The sequence below is a fragment of the Neophocaena asiaeorientalis genome, unplaced genomic scaffold, assembly GCF_003031525.2.
Source record: "Neophocaena asiaeorientalis asiaeorientalis breed wild unplaced genomic scaffold, Neophocaena_asiaeorientalis_V1.1 scaffold248, whole genome shotgun sequence".
NCBI lineage: Eukaryota > Metazoa > Chordata > Mammalia > Artiodactyla > Phocoenidae > Neophocaena > Neophocaena asiaeorientalis.
Genome location: NW_020185320.1, coordinates 1,461,713 through 1,477,845, shown reverse-complemented (window position 1 = coordinate 1,477,845; position 16,133 = coordinate 1,461,713). Strand labels below are relative to the sequence as shown.

Below are 16,133 nucleotides of genomic sequence, written 5' to 3'. Positions count from 1 at the left end.
AATTTCCCACCTGTCCCTGAGAAACTAGTAAATGTTTAAGGCTTGGTAGTAAAGCACCGATTCAAAGAAATTCATACATAGTCTAGAACTTTTAAGCAATTAAAAAGATAATAGACCACGCACCCTAACAGCCAGTAGGTGAGCTGGGAGCCTCGGAGGTCACCGTGGGAGGCGGGGCGGGGGCAGCATAGCAGCCTCCTAACGGCTCCGTGGAGCTGCCTCTGGCCTCCGGTACTGGAGCTGCCGGCAGCAACCAGCAGTGGCCAGCCTTGCAGCGGTGTATTCTAGGTCAATGGCTTCCAAGACTCCAGTTGGATTCACTGGAGTAGGCAACATGGGGAATCCAATGACAAAAAATCTCGGCTTCCCTGGCGGCGCAGTGGTTGAGAGTCCGCCTGCCGATGCAGGGGACATGGGTTCGTGCCCCGGTCCGGGAAGATCCCACATGCCGCGGAGCGGCTGGGCCCGTGAGCCATGGCCGCTGAGCCTGCGCGTCCGGAGCCTGTGCTCCGCAACGGAAGAGGCCACAACAGTGAGAGGCCCGCGTAATGCAAAAAAAAAAAAATCTCATGAAACATGGCTATCCACTCATTATTTATGATGTGTTCCCTGATGCATGCAAAGAGTTTCTAGATGCAGGTGAACAGGTAGTGTCTTCCCCAGCAGATGTAGCCAAAAAAGCTGACAGAATTATTACAATGCTGCCCACCAGCATCGATGCGATAGAAGCTTGTTCTGGAGCAAATGAAATTCTAAAAAAAAGTGAAGAAAGGCTCACTCTTAATAGATTCCACTACTGTTGATCCTATGGTTTTGAACGAATTGGCCAAAGAAGTTGAGGAAATGGGAGCAGTTTTCACGGATGCCCCTGTTTCTGGTGGTGTGGGAGCTGTTCGGTCTGGGAGCTTCACATTTACGGTGGGAGGAGTCGCAGAAGAATTTGCTGCTGCCCAAGAGCTGCCAGGGTGCGTGGGCTGCAATGTGGCGTGGCGTGGAGCTGCTGGGACTGGGCAGGCTGCGAAGATCTGCAACAACTTGCTGTTAGCTATCAGTATGGCTGGGACTGCTGCAGCTATGCATTCGGGAATCAGGTAGGGCTTGACCCCAAACTCTTGGCTAAAATCCTAAATATGAGCTCAGGATAATGTTGGTCAAGTGACACTTATAATCCTGTACCTGGGGTGATGGATGGAGTTCCCTTGGCTAATCACTATCAGGGTGGATTCAGAACAACACTCATGGCTAAGGATCTGGGATTAGCACAGGACTCTGCTGCCAGCACGAAGAGCCCAATCCTTCTGGGCAGTCAGGCCCATCAGATCTACAGGATGATGTGCTCGAAGGGCTACTCCAAAAAAGACTTCTCATCCATGTTCCAGTTTCTGTGAGACGAGATGTTCTGAGTTTGCCCTTTCGCTGTGGACACGGTTGGAAACCAAACTCTATCTTGGAGCCCCTCACAGCTCACTCCACAAGTAAATGGGCTTAATCAAAGGTCACCTGTCTGCTTCTGCTTGTCTAGGTCACAATAAACCCTGGGATTTTCCACCCATTTTTAACTGCTTATTCTTTTTATCTATTTAGCAAACACATATTATCTGAATTTTTTTTTTCTGCAAGCCACTGATGGTCTCTGCTAGCTAGTTGATTGACCTTTCTCAAAAGTTTGATTCCTAAGCATTGTCAGTTAAAATGTTGCCTACTTCAATCAGGATATTATTTACTCCACTTTACAAATAAAACCACATTTTTTTTCCATGGGATAAAACCTATCCTGGAGGAAAGAAAAGAAATTGGTGTAAGGCAAGGAGTTAGAGAAAGGGTAAGTATAGTGAATTACTCCCTGTGTCCCTCAGAAAGTTTGTCCTGCTAACCCAGTGGTGGTATTCTTGCATTCTGAGGTTACTGGTTCATTTTCCAGGAGTTGGTAAAGCAAGAGAACTCCTTGCTGCATGCTATGTAACTTGAACTCTGTTACATTACCTTGGTGTGCCCCTCTTATAACAACTCCCAATACTTAGCAAACTTATTTTTTATATTTTTGCTTCCTTGTACATTCTTACTACATTTTGACTTCAAAAGAATGACATCTTTAGAACTGTCTCAGAGCCAACGATGATATGTGCTTTAGAGAATTATTATATTATCCTAAATATAACCATATTATTTTGAATTCAAATAAATTTCTATGCTGATAATTTAAAAAAAAATAATAGAACTACTGGCAAAACCTTTAAAACATTTACAATATCTAATGACCATTTTTACAAACTTTTGAAAAACATACATGAATAGTACCATTAAATGGGTTAGTTTTCCAACTTATATTTAGAGTTCCCACATTATCAGTGCCTGATACATGGCTGAAACTCAATAAATATATTCTGAATGAACACTACAGCCAATAACCAAACACAGAACGCCCACTCTTGAAAGACAAATATGGTTGAAGGAGAAAAGCATATCATGGGAAGAAATTATCAGTAGAATTCTCAACATGAAACTTTAAAAATAATTATTTAACTTTCCTCAAAGAATACAGTTAATTCATATTTTTCTTTTGGAGAGACAACATAAACCCAAAATCTACTTGACTAAGTTGTTTATATAAGTTTTTGGAATACAGCTATATACGTTCAATGAAATGCAACTTCAATCACACATTGAATCACACGAATATCTTTAAGTACTCAGTTTTTACACCCTAAAGGGTTATATATAACCTGCCAATCATCCAGCAAGAGTAAGAAGTCCCTTGTTTGCTATGAAAAACTCATAAAGGAGGCTATGAGACCCAATCACTTTTCATCATTATTAAGTCCGTGTTAGTCTTTATTAAAACAAACAAAATCCAAATTTCAGACACTGAATTACATGATATATATAAGAATATACAAAAGTAAAAGAAAAAACAGCACATATCGACTACACTAGCATAGCAGACATTTCAACTGGTTATTCTATACCAAATCCAAATGTTTACATCCAGGACGTCACAGAGGTAACCTCCTTTTGTACCTAAATTAAAAAGAAATCTATTTAATAGAAGAGAAAAAAAACAAACAAACCAGAGTTGATTTGTAAATTGCCTAACAGTTTCAGTGTATTAAAATCCTAACCTAAGATATTGTGTGTGTGTGTGTGTGTGTGTGTGTGTGTGTGTGTGTGTATCCACAAGAAATTATTTACGTTTTAGAAGAAAAACGGCAAGGTATAGCGACAGACCTCATAAAGTCTCAAGCAGAGAGCTGGAGGTTTCCTGGTACTGATTCCCATGTAAACTGAACACAAAGTATCCATAACTGCCACCCTGTTTTAATATACATTTAATACTGCCATAACTTGAAAACTTGTATTCAATAGGTAAATAGTCCAAATCTGGTTTCCTCTATGAAACTGACATTTCATTGCTGTATCACAACCTTGAACAGTTATTTCATCTGACCAAAGAGATTGGTCAAAAAATAAAAACAGTAAAAAACAATGCTCAAAACTCAAAATCCAATATAATAATAATCTTAGCATCCTCCAATTCCAATTCATTTTGTGTTCTTGGGTTCATATAAGCTCAACTGCTTCAAAAATGCTCAAGTCTGAGTTACACAGCATTCAGTGTTGCAGATGATAGCCTGCAGAGCTTGGCCCATCCTACTGCTAGGAGGTAAACTCACACATTCCTCTGGCCCTACAGGGTATAGTGTCCCCATCTGACTGTAATTGGGAAAGGAGGAAGTCAAGGCAGAGGCTATTCAGCTCCTATCTCCCAAAATCCACTCTATGTTTGAGCATGTTGAATGAAGAAAATAAGGGTGTTCATTTTTAAAATGATCAGAATCACAGGGTTTCCTTAATTTTTATGTCTCTAATTAAAATAAATGCCAGCATATCACTAAAAACATAAAGAAAAATTGCTGATTTTCAGTTACCTTACTGAGCTCTGGAAACAGTTCTTGTATCACAATGTCCAATAAAACATAAGTCAGCTAAAACGCCAAAAAAATATTTTTTAAGGCATCAGACAAAAAAACCCCATAAAAACGATAAACACAAATTTAGCACTATGGTTACCGCTAAAGGGGAAGGCAGGGAATAAAACTGACAATATAAAACAAGCACAAAAGCAGTAGCTTCAATAGTATCCATAATGTTCTATTTTAAAGATGAGTTTTACGTACACATGAATTCATTTTACTATTATTCCTCATAATTCATTCTACGTTAAACATTTTATATGTAACAACAATTTTAAAGAAAACAAGCAGGATACAAAATTGTAGCTGTATTAAGATCTCAACGGGCTATGTAACAGACTATAAACAGTAAAATGTTAACTGTGGTTATTCTATGTAACCTGAATGAATGATGGAATTCTTGATATTTAAATTTTTACTTTTTTCATGAATTTTTAGTATATTCCAAATTTCTATAGTGAATATATATTTATTTTAAATCAAAACAGTTCATGTTATAAAGAAAAAAAGGTATTCAGCAAAAGAGAGTTATTAACAAAGATACTTTTTCCTATCCGTATGTTTGAATTACATTGCCTTCCTTTAGTATAGCATCACTTCACAGTTAATAATATACCAGACACCCTACTGTGTCATTTGCTAAACCTAGCCAACACTAGTCAACCTGCTTTAATGAATTTTACCTGCTTGTTGAGAACTGGCTGCTGTAAACCGTCAAAAAGAAGTCTGATGCTTTCATACTTGGCTTCTTCACCAATACACTTGACTATCAGATCTAAACAAGAAAGCCACATGTGAAACAATTTTATATTATAAAGTGACTTATCATTTACTGGATCATAAAGCAAAATCTCCACTCTCTTTCCCGGGTATTATGCAAAAACTGTAAATTAGCATTTCCTAAATCAGTGTTCTGGCAAGAAGCTCTTGGAAAAAAGGGTTCTGTGGTCAAGAAATGCAGTATTGGGAATCCTCCTTTGGGAGATTCACAATGCACAATGCATACTGCAAGCTCTGGGGAATGCTGCAGTAAAGAAATCTGTTTATACTATTAAGTGATAAAAGACAGTTGGAAAATAATACATATTTTATTATCCCATTCAAGTAAAACAAAATAAAATGCTAAAATTATGCACATACATTTGTACATACATGTATAGAGATACATAAAAACTGTCTGTGAGGATTAACACCAAACGGGAGCTCGTAGCTACTTCTGCACAGTGGGGACAGGATGGCTTCTACTTTTTACTCTCTATATTTTCATAATATTTGAATATCTTAACATTTTTAATAATTAATTTAATTTTATGGTGAACACAGACTCTCTTCAATGAATATGACCACTTTATTTCTGTACTTTTTGCATACTTAGTATTGACTATCTTACAGAACAATCTTCTGGGAAAATGTTTACACACTAATTTAGGGTCCCAAAAGTTCCAATTCATGTGTGACTACACAGCTATCATGTATCACTCCTACTACCACAGAGTCAGTCCTTATTAAAATCTGTGCTGAATGTTTTCCTCCAAGCAGGAAAATAAAATTATTCTTAAGTAAACAAGGTGCTCAAATATTTGTCCTTTCCACTCCGATCATAATGAAACTCTTAATGCTGTTCATGGAAAATTCTCATTTTATGTTTGCTTTTATAAGGTAAATCTAACCCTAAGAGGCAAAAGCCAAATTCAATTTATAATAAGTTTAGTAGATCCTTGATATTTATGCATCTTTGTGAATCCTTTAATTCACCAATACTACACAGAATTTCCCAATTAATATGCATGAAGCATAATGGACAAAAATAAATGATCCTTTCAGATTCTTCATCACTAAGGAAGAAATGAGTAGAGGACAACAGAAAGCATGCTAATCGTCCTCAGTAGCTAAATTACTTCTTCCCAAATGGAAGTCTTGAAGTAGATGTGATTCAAATTCGTGCCTGAGCAAAATAAGAAATTATTACATTCACTGGCTTTCCATGTTGTTAAAACGAAGACTGTTATTAATACTGTAAATGCTAAAGGTCACTATAATAAAAAAGAAGAAAGAAATTACTTCATTATATACCTAGAGAAGATTCACTCAAATACAGCTGTGGTTCACTTTCACATTCAGACCAGGGATTTAACTTAACTGTCTTCACACAGAGCAGCAGGCTCATTCAGAGGCTCATTTTTCAATGATGAGAATTCTCTAAGGTACCTTCCATTCTTACTCTATATTTTCTCCCCAGGTATTATTACCCACTCACACATGACTCCCATATCTTTATCCTATATCATCATTCCTCCAATTTCCAAACCTGGATATTTAATTGCTTACTAGACATTTCCTCCTGAATAATGTATAGGCACTTCACATTCAAAATGTCCTAAACTAAATATCCTCTGCTTTGACCTCGTGATGTTTTTTCCTCATGTTTCCCATCTCCGTAAGAGATTACTACCATTCATTCATTTAGTGGCCCAAGCCTACCTCCTTTATAAGAGAGGGGATCACCCTCCTCCTTTGAGATTCTAAGTAACTTGAACATGGTTCTATAATCACATGTATGTTTTGTTTGTATGTTTACCTTCCTGCCAGACTGAGCTACCCAAGTACGATTTTTATATCCCTTGCGCTCTGCACAGTGCCTGGCACATGGAACGTGCTCAATAAACTTGGGATGAATGAATGAATTCTGACCTTTCACTCACACACACTAGTTTAGCTCTTCTCCTGGTGAAGTGCTTGGGCAGCAGGACTCCAACCGTCCCACAAACCTATCACTTTGATCAGTCTGATCAGTCTGATTCTAAGTAATTGAAAGAATCCGACTATTGTGTGAGTAGAAACAGCCTTACCTTAAAGTTCTTAGTGCTAACATCATAAAAACCAAATTTTATTTAACTGAGTTAATTTTAATTGGTTTCTGTAACTATTTCTAAAATTAAAACTCACAGTAAAAATTAGCCTCAATAATTACTATACATCATGACCTCAAAAGAGTGCTAATCTATATTAAACTACTTTTTAAATATTACATTACCTGGAATGTAATTCATCATTTCTTCAAAAGTCTGTTTTGCTCGTTTTTGCTTATCTTGGAGAGAGCGAGGTTCAGTGTTTTCACAAAATACAGCATCTAAAAAGAGACAAAAAGAAACATTTGCTGGAATTTTCACCTATTATATACAAAGTATTTCCTCATGGTAGAAATACTAATAAAGCAAAGAAAAGCAAGACTTTTCGCTCTTTTAGGTCTAATTAAAATCCTTAAGAGTACTCAAAACATGAAACAAACACATGAGAAAATACAAACCTCTGAGAAGTGTTATGAGTGAAACCAAACGGTGCTCCTGAAATAACTGTTCTAGTTTACAATGAAGATAATAATCAGTGTACATTTCCAGGGTGTTTTTAAAGAGGATTCGAGTTCCCATTAAGAGATGATGAAGCCAGTCAGGAACCCGGAAGACCACCCGTCCTGAGAAGGATCACACAGAACACTTCATTAAGGTAAATAGATGTCTGAACATTTTCCAATGCAAAAAATACAAATGGTCAATATTTTATTTGTAAACACTAATAACTTTAATATGTTCAAGATCAATTATATACATTGAATTCTTATTTTAAAAAGTACCTTCAATTAAAAAAAATTATAATGGGGCAATACTCAAGAGCATTAATTTGCATCACAGAAAAAATATAATACATGAATGAGAAACAGGTTTTAACAGTAACCACAGATATCTTACCTACATACATCAGGTAATCATAGACTCCTTCTAAAGTCATCATTTCCATAAAATAATTCTGATTTTGCTTTCTTTCTGTATTCTCAGCACGGTTTGCATTATTCTTAAACAGATCATTGAAAAGCTAAAGTAAAAGTTGAAATAATAAAAAATATAGTTCATTACACCTGCTGATAATAATTACTAAGGGTAAAGTGATACAGAGCAAAGGCGTTTAAACTTTGTCCAATCAAAAGATAATATTTTTAAAAACCCTACAATATCAGAGAGGTTAAGATCTGCCCCCAAAATTCCACATTTACACCCAAAATTGAATTTAAAAATACAATATTTTGGGGGGGCCAAAATATTAAATAAAAATCTACTTTCATTTTAGATATAACAGAAAATTCATTATCTATAAAGAACCCCTTTGATTTTTTACACCAAAAGGAGCAAATGAACATATCTATATAAAGATGCATAAAAACATCAGTAATAGCTAATTTTAATTCTAACATGATTTAAAGGTTATAAATCATTATTTAATTAAAGGATGTTTAGAGGTGAACATTAAGCTTTAAGCAAAGTTTATTTGGACAATAGTAGTCAAAGCTCAGAAAGGCCTAATATATCAGACAAAAACAAGATATGAAGAATTACTTATAGCAAAAATGCTAAAATGCAACTAAATCTCAGCCCTACTTACCCCAAAAGTATGCCAAAAAAAAAAGTCTATTATCATTAATAATAATCAAATAGCAGAAATTAAGGAACTAAAAACAAAAACTGATAAGGAATTCCCTGGTGGTCCAGTGGTTAGGATTCTGTGCTTTCATTGCCAAGGGCCTGGGTTCGATCCCTGGTCGGGGAACTAAGATCCTGCAAGCCACGCTGTGTGGCCAAATAAATAAATAAATAAATCTAAAACAATTTTTTTAAACTGATAGAAAAGACCAACAAAACCAAATGATAAAATGGAAAAAGGCTTTGGCAAGATTGATCAAAAAGGAAAAGGAAAGAAAAAGACAAAAAATGTCAGGAATAAAAGGGGACATAATTATAGATGTCAGAGAAAACAAAAAGAAAAAAGGATATTATTGACAACTTCAGGCCAAAATTTTTCAAATTTAGATAAGATGGGAGAATTTTTTTAAAAACATAACCTATCAAAATCTGACTCATGAAATAATAAACCTGAAGAATATTATAATCATAAAAGAAATTAAATTGGTTGTAGAAAAAAAAACTTCCCACAAACAAAACTTGAGGCCTAAATGACTATTAACAGGTTATCACTTATTTAAAGCACTAATAATTCCAATTATAATTCTACCAGCAAATAGAAATACCAAAACCTGACAAGGATACAATGAGAAAGAAAAATTATAGGCTAAGTACACCTATAAACATGGACTTAAATTTCCTTAACCTCATAAAGGATTTCTACAAAAAAAGCTACACTATTTGTTATTTAATGGTGAAACACTGCAACCATTCCCTTTGTATAGCAGGTCCTAGCCATGAATGAAAGAAAACTGCCATCATTTGCATGTGTAAATCTAAAAGAATTAATGGATACGTTACTAAAATTAATATAAGTCTAGCAAGATTATTGAATTAAAAATTAATATACAACCATCAACCGTATTACTGTTTACCAATAATAAACCTATAAAGTGAAAAAAATTAAAGATACCCTTTATAGTAATAAACAAAATGAAGGGTTTGTTTTTGGGCAGGGGAACTGTTCTTTGAGCTCACATAGCTCCCCATACTGGGTCCTACTCTGGCACTGAACTAAGCTTCTTTCAGACAGGTAACTTATCTTTATATTCCCAGTGCCTCTCCATAGCAGGCACATAATAAAGTATTTGTTCAATGAATCGATGAACTATTTTATAAGCCATTAAAATTACATAATACCAGCAAATAAACATATTATAGCAATTAATTCCTTGATTACTGAAAGTTGGTGATTTACAGCTTAAGAAAACCACTTTTAAAAATTCCCCAAAATACAGAATGATAGTTTACGAATACAGTTTCTAAAGAATCACTTACCCCGGGCTTCCCTGGTGGCACAGTGGTTAAGAATCTATCTGCCAATGCAGGGGACACGGGTTCGAACCCTGGTCCGGGAAGATCCCACATGCCGGGAAGATCCCACATGCCGCGGAGCAACTAAGCCCGTGCACCACAACTACTGAGCCTGTGCTCTAGAGCCCGTGCTCCGCAACAAGAGAAGCCACCACAGTGAGAAGACCGCACACCACAATGAACAGTAGCCCCAGATCGTTCCAACTACAGAAAGCCTGCGCACAGCAACGAAGACCCAACAGAGCCAAAAATAAATAAATAAATAAAATTAATTTATAAAGAGGAAAAAAAAACCCACCCCGTTTAAAGCAAAGAACGAAGCAACTACATATACTCCTTATATTGTACAATTAATTTCCAGATAAGGAAAATATAAAGTCCCATCCATTGCATTAACACAGGATTCTCCCTATAATGGAAAAGTCATCTCAAGTAGGACAGCTTCAAACTTAATGCCTCTCTGAGGCAATGCACAGTACCTTCTTATTATTTTCTGAAGTAGGGCTGAGAATGGTCAGTTCTGGTTTACTTGGTTTAGGCTTTGGAGATTCACAAGAATTAATGAAATTCATGATGAACGGTTCCAAATGCTGACCTTTCTGTGGAGATCATGGTATAAAAACCAAGATTATGATTTTATTATATAACCCATTAAAATTTATTGCTATTTAAATATGCTTATAACTATCATTTTATAGAATGCACAAAAATCAGTTATTCACCTCTTTTATTAGTTTTCCAGGAACAGACTTTATAATTTTCCCTGCAATTAAAAGTAAAATATTAATTTTAACAAGGCATAATATACCTCATAACTGCTCATATAAATACTTTACTAGGTAATTTAAAACACTAAACAGCCAAGTAAAAAGCAAAATGGTAAAAAAAAAATTTATAATTGACCATTTCACGCTTAACAAAAATTTACAATAAATTAGGTAGTCTTAACTATTTATAGATACAACATTTGGGATACTTTAAAGTAATCCAGTGGGGTGAGAGGCAGGTGAAGGGCTGGAACAAGCCAAGTGTCAATAACTATTGAAGGGATAAGGAGTTCACTATACAAATCTCTCTACTTTTGTGTATATTTGAAATTTTCCATTGAAATGTTTTCAAAACATTTTAAGCAATGGTGAATAAATAAAGATATCTAAAAGTATGCAAAAGTTAGTCAAAAGGAAAAAGAAGTTCTAAAAATTGCTACACTATTTAAATTGGCTATTTGAATAGTTTGCATTCTCAGCTTTAGATTAAGAATATATATTCTAATCCTGTTTGCCAGAATTTTGTCTTGATCGTATCTCCAGGTTCCTTTATTATAAAATATCAAACATCACGAGATTTTCTCAAGCATTTAGAAATGACTGTAAAAATCAGTCAAAGTTGATTAATATAACTTAAATTTCTTTCAGTCCAGTTTAGAAAAAAGTAGACTCTAATGGCAATAGCAAAAGGCATGTTAATGAAAAATAACATAGAGATTGTTTTATAACATGCAAACCTCCAACCCTCTCACCAGGCTATTTCTCCTTTGGTACCTCCATAAATTACTCCTCCCACCTCAGAATTTCCCAAGTTCTTTGAATTACAGTGTTGCATCCTGTGCTTCTCTCTTCTACATGCTCTTCCTGAGCCAAATGTTTTGCTCAATCTGATTTCAAATAACATACAAATCTCTATTCTGTGCCTCTCTCCTGGCCTCTCCTACCTTATAAAACTTCCTCAACTGGATTCTATAAACTCAACAAGTTCAGAACTACTCTAAATTTATTCCATATCTCAGCAAGTAGCAGCATTCATCCAGTTGTATAAACAGAAACCTGGATCATCATTTTTTTTTTATTTTGGAGACTTGATTAAGTGTTTATTCATTTTAATTCTGCCTTTTTAAACATTTTGAAGCCAATATATTGTGTTTTCCACATCTGAAATATTTTTTTTAATTTTATTATTCTTTGATCATTTCTTCTTCAGTCAAACCTAGTCAGTAACCAGGTCTACCCAATTCTATCTCCTAAACATTATGTATAACCAAATACAAATGTTCTCACATTTTCCCTCGATAAGACACACACCAAATATTCTGGCTCAACTATATGTATTAATTTGGAGAGGGCTTCCCTGATGAAGCAGTGGTTGAGAGTCTGCCTGTCGATGCAGGGGACACGGGTTCATGCCCCGGTCCGGGAGGATCCCACATGCCACGGAGCGGCTGGGCCTGTGAGCCACGGCCGCTGAGCCTGTGTGTCCGGAGACTGTGCTCCACAACGGGAGAGGCCACAACAGTGAGAGGCCAGCATACCGCAAAAAAAAAAAAAATTTGGAGAGATACAGATAAAAGCCAAATGCCCACTTGTAATATTTATTCATTTAGTTCTATATATACTTAAGATGACATTATATAAAATATGTTTAGAAATACTGCTTCTCTTCCATTATGATATTTAACAATTTTATTCAAACTTTTCCAGCTTATCTTATTGCTTAGTCTATACTGAACTTTATATAAAAGGAATCATGCTGCATACATTCTTCTGCCTCTTGCTTCTTTCATTCAACATCATGTTTTTAAGATTATCAACACTGTTCCAAGCAGCTACATGCCATGGGTATGCATTGCTCTAAGTATTCACTTTGTGAAACTACTATAATTTATGTCTACTCTATTGCTGATGAACATCTGCATTATTTCCAGTTTAGGCTACTATAAGCAATGCTGCTAAGAACATTGTTAAATATGAACACAAGATTCTCTAGAGTGTATATCTCAGAGAGGAACTGCTGGGTCATTCAGTTTTACACCAAACTGTTTTTCCAAGTGGTTTTCCTTTTTTTCTTAATTGAAGTATAGTTGATTTAAAATATTATATTACTTGCAGGTATACAACACAGTGATTCAATATTTTTATAGATTATACTCCATTAAAGTTACAAGTGGTTTTCAAATTTATATTCCCATTAACAGTATATAAGAAGTCCTTCAGAGTTTTGATACATGGCTTCGCTCTATAAATTATTCTTCTAAATTAATCTGAAAATACTGCTTCTTTTCTTTTCAGTTTATCCTCTTCTATATGATTATTTAAATTGACTTACCAAGATTTACGTCTGGTAGTATCTTATCAAGAAACTGTGTTTCCCCACCATTGGGGGAGAGAAAATCTGCCAGAAGTTGACTATTACTCAATTCTGGATGCTGCAGAAGTTTCTTGATGAACAAAAACAGAAAAAAAGGGGGGGAAAAACAGTTTTAACAATCTAGAAGAGTGATGAAAACTACATTAAAATGATTTTTTTAACCAAGAAAACAATTTTAAATCCTCAAAGGCTATTTCACACTCAGAATAATAACAAAGCACATTTATAGAAAGAATAGCATCATATAACAGGGTAAGACCTCTATAGTCACACATGAATGGGTTTGAATTCTGCTCTTCCATTTGCTAGCTAGGCGTCCCTAGAAAAGTTCATATATTGCCTAAGAGTCAGTTTCCTGATGTGTAGAATGAAGATAACACTACCTACTTACAGTGTTGTTAGATAAGGCACAGTACCTGATACACAGGAAGGAAGATTAAACATTAGCTAATATTATTTCTCAGTTTCTCAACTAAAAAAAAGTATTACAATATCATACATCTATCTTGATAATTAAAGGAAGCTGGTATAAAGGGTTTTGCAGAGAACTAAACGTGGAAATGTGAAATAACTTGGAGACTGTTGCCTGATCTGCTTGCAACACTATTTTTTCTTACAAGACAAACTGACGTTTTAAAGCGAGATTTAACCCAGTCTTACCTAATATTCAGTTTTGTAACTATGAAAGAGTTAAAAGTGAAATACCAGTACTGCAACATTTAACTCCATATTACCAAAAAATATTTCTTCTAGAATGAGGTTCTCTAGTTCTTAGAATTAGTCGGTTCAAATAATGGGTTTAATGATATCAACAAAATCACAGGTTAACACTAGCATATGCTGTGTTCAAATATCCTTGCAATAGTTAATGTTTATATCATATTTCAATTTTCATACCACCAAAAAGTTATGAAAAATATACCTTCTGGGTTGAGGTATTCATTGGCTCAAATACAGAAAATATAATGTAAGTACCCCTTTACACTGTTGAATATTTTTAATTTAAAAAGTACTTATTGTTGGCTAAAAGGCATCCAAATTTAACTGAATTAACACTTAATTAAAACTACAAAATTCCATGTCCAAATAAAGGAGATTTTAAATTTTTTAAATTTTTTAAATTTATTTTTTTATTTTTGGCTGTGTTGGGTCTTCGTTGCTGTGCACAGGTTTCCTCTAGTTGTGGCGAGCAGGGGCTACTCTTCATTGCAGAGCACAGGCTTCTCATTGTGGTTGCTTCTCTTGTTGCGGAGCACGGGCTCTAGGCATGCAGGTTTCAGTAGTTGTGGCACGTGGGCTTAGTTGCTCCACGGCATGTGGGATCTTCCCAGACGAGGGATCAAACCCGTGTTCCCTGCACTGGCAGGCAGATTCTTAACCAGTGCACCACCAGGGAAGTCCAGGAGAGTTTTAAAAAATAAAACAAATAAAATTATCCAGTTTTTGATCTTATTTACTTGATTAAAGAAAAATGGTCATTAATTTTAGAAGAGTCTTAAGTAGGTAACTTTTAAGCAGACTGCACCAACAATGGAAATAGCAATTACATTGTTTACACAACACAATGTGCACACACTGAGAAAAACGGAATTCAATTCCAAGTGGTGAATGGTAGAGAGTCAGGAGATCCCAAGTAATTTAAAAAAAATGTACAATTGCAAAAAAAAAAAAAATTAATAAAACAGGAGGGAAAAATTCCAGAGTTCAGAAAGTGCTAAACACAAAATCAAACAAAAAATAAGAAAAAAAAAAACCCCAGTATTCTTAGAATGCATTTAATGTTTTACATCAAAAGTTTTTTCTTCCTTTCTCTCTCACTCTCTTTTTCTCTCTCTAACTTCCCACATCAAAAGTTTTAAACTATGCCCAATACAAGACATTTTTTCCTCCGAGAAAATATATGGTATTTCATTGGTTATCAAATTTCTTTTAAAAAGTACTCTTGACAATAATTCATTTCCACATGGGAAAAAATTTTTTTAATAAAGGATTCTAGAAATCCACATTGACAGGTATTGTAAGACACAGCATATATGTATGTACAAGAGAAAAAGAGACAAATTAGAGGATGTTTTAAATTAAGTTGGAGCTGTACCTGGAGATATTCCTGAAACTCTTCTCTCTTAGACTTTAAGAACTCATAATTTTTTGGGCCAATGATCCTCTTGGAAGGAAGCTGGGCATCAGGAAATGTGCCTGAAATTAATATATATGAAAGTTATTACTATGTTCTGCTATTATTTTTAAAACCTAATTTATAATTTACTATGGCAACCTCAGATTCCCAATGCTGCCTTGTAGAGATGTGGCATTATCATTTATATAATCTTGACAAAATCAGAGAGCTTCAAAAGTCAGAAGACCAGACCAAAGAACTTGACTCTACTGATATCCAAAATATCACCTCCCTTTGTTGACACAGATTTATTTAGCCTTCTATACTAGTAAAAAAGCTTCAAAAACTTATCATGAGATTATTTTGAAATTGGTGGGATTCTATTAGACAAAATCTTACTGAAGAAATACCTACTCTCTCACGGAGAAAATGGCAGCATTTTGCCAATGCTATATAAGCTTAAAAACAAAATTTAAAAACCATGGACATGTTTTCTCAGATAGGGCCAACTTTGGACATTTTAGTACCAAAAAGGAAAAATATTGTTGAGAATCCAACCAACTTTGATTGGTCCAGGATTTTAAATTACGGAGATAAATGATCTTTTCTCAACTCTAAATCAAAAGGAAAAGTCTCAGAGAAAGACCAAGACAAGGATGGCATTGTACCAGACTGGCAAAGGCAAAGAGAAAACCATTTAAGGACAAGTACAAACTCAAAATCTAGACAAAAAAGTATGGAGTGGGACCTTGTATTTTTTATCTTTCTATAATCTCCTTATTGTGGGCTTTGTTCTTATAGCAGAGTAGAGAAGTTTCCCTGCCCTTTACAATTCAAAACCAACCTGAATTTGGATCAGGGGACACTCCACAGAACTTTTCTAAAATCAAAAGATTCAGAATACACAATTCAAGCTCAGCAATTTACATACAAAATGACTAGAAATACTTCATGACTATAAACCTAATATTAACTAAAATAAATGGACAGATAAGAGAGACTGAGAGGTGAGAGGAAGACTGAAAAGAAAGAGTGCTCTGATTTTCTGATTGATCTACCCTTAAAAGAAACACACAACTA

At 35.0% G+C, this 16,133-nt stretch overlaps 1 protein-coding gene and 1 pseudogene across 5 annotated transcripts in view; one reads left to right on the top strand and one right to left on the bottom strand.

Annotated features, from left to right (window-relative positions):
* Positions 1-547: 547 nt before the first annotated feature.
* Positions 548-2,648, top strand: LOC112392162 (3-hydroxyisobutyrate dehydrogenase, mitochondrial pseudogene; annotated as a pseudogene).
* Positions 2,649-2,798: 150 nt separating this feature from the next.
* The window catches only part of SNX14 (sorting nexin 14), a 68,244-nt gene continuing 54,909 nt past the window's right edge, over positions 2,799-16,133 (bottom strand). For 3 of the 5 annotated variants that reach the window (XM_024733708.1, XM_024733713.1, XM_024733709.1), the window contains exons 20-29: positions 15,033-15,133; positions 12,896-13,007; positions 10,519-10,559; positions 10,276-10,395; positions 7,718-7,841; positions 7,279-7,443; positions 7,006-7,101; positions 4,655-4,746; positions 3,927-3,983; positions 2,799-3,018 (exon numbers count right to left, since the gene is read on the bottom strand). In XM_024733708.1, coding sequence (XP_024589476.1) covers positions 2,980-3,018; positions 3,927-3,983; positions 4,655-4,746; positions 7,006-7,101; positions 7,279-7,443; positions 7,718-7,841; positions 10,276-10,395; positions 10,519-10,559; positions 12,896-13,007; positions 15,033-15,133 — 947 coding nt within the window. In that variant the 3' untranslated portion in view covers positions 2,799-2,979. The remainder of the gene's footprint in view (positions 3,019-3,926; positions 3,984-4,654; positions 4,747-7,005; positions 7,102-7,278; positions 7,444-7,717; positions 7,842-10,275; positions 10,396-10,518; positions 10,560-12,895; positions 13,008-15,032; positions 15,134-16,133) is intronic. The other 2 variants (XM_024733710.1, XM_024733712.1) reach the window with 1 other exon arrangement.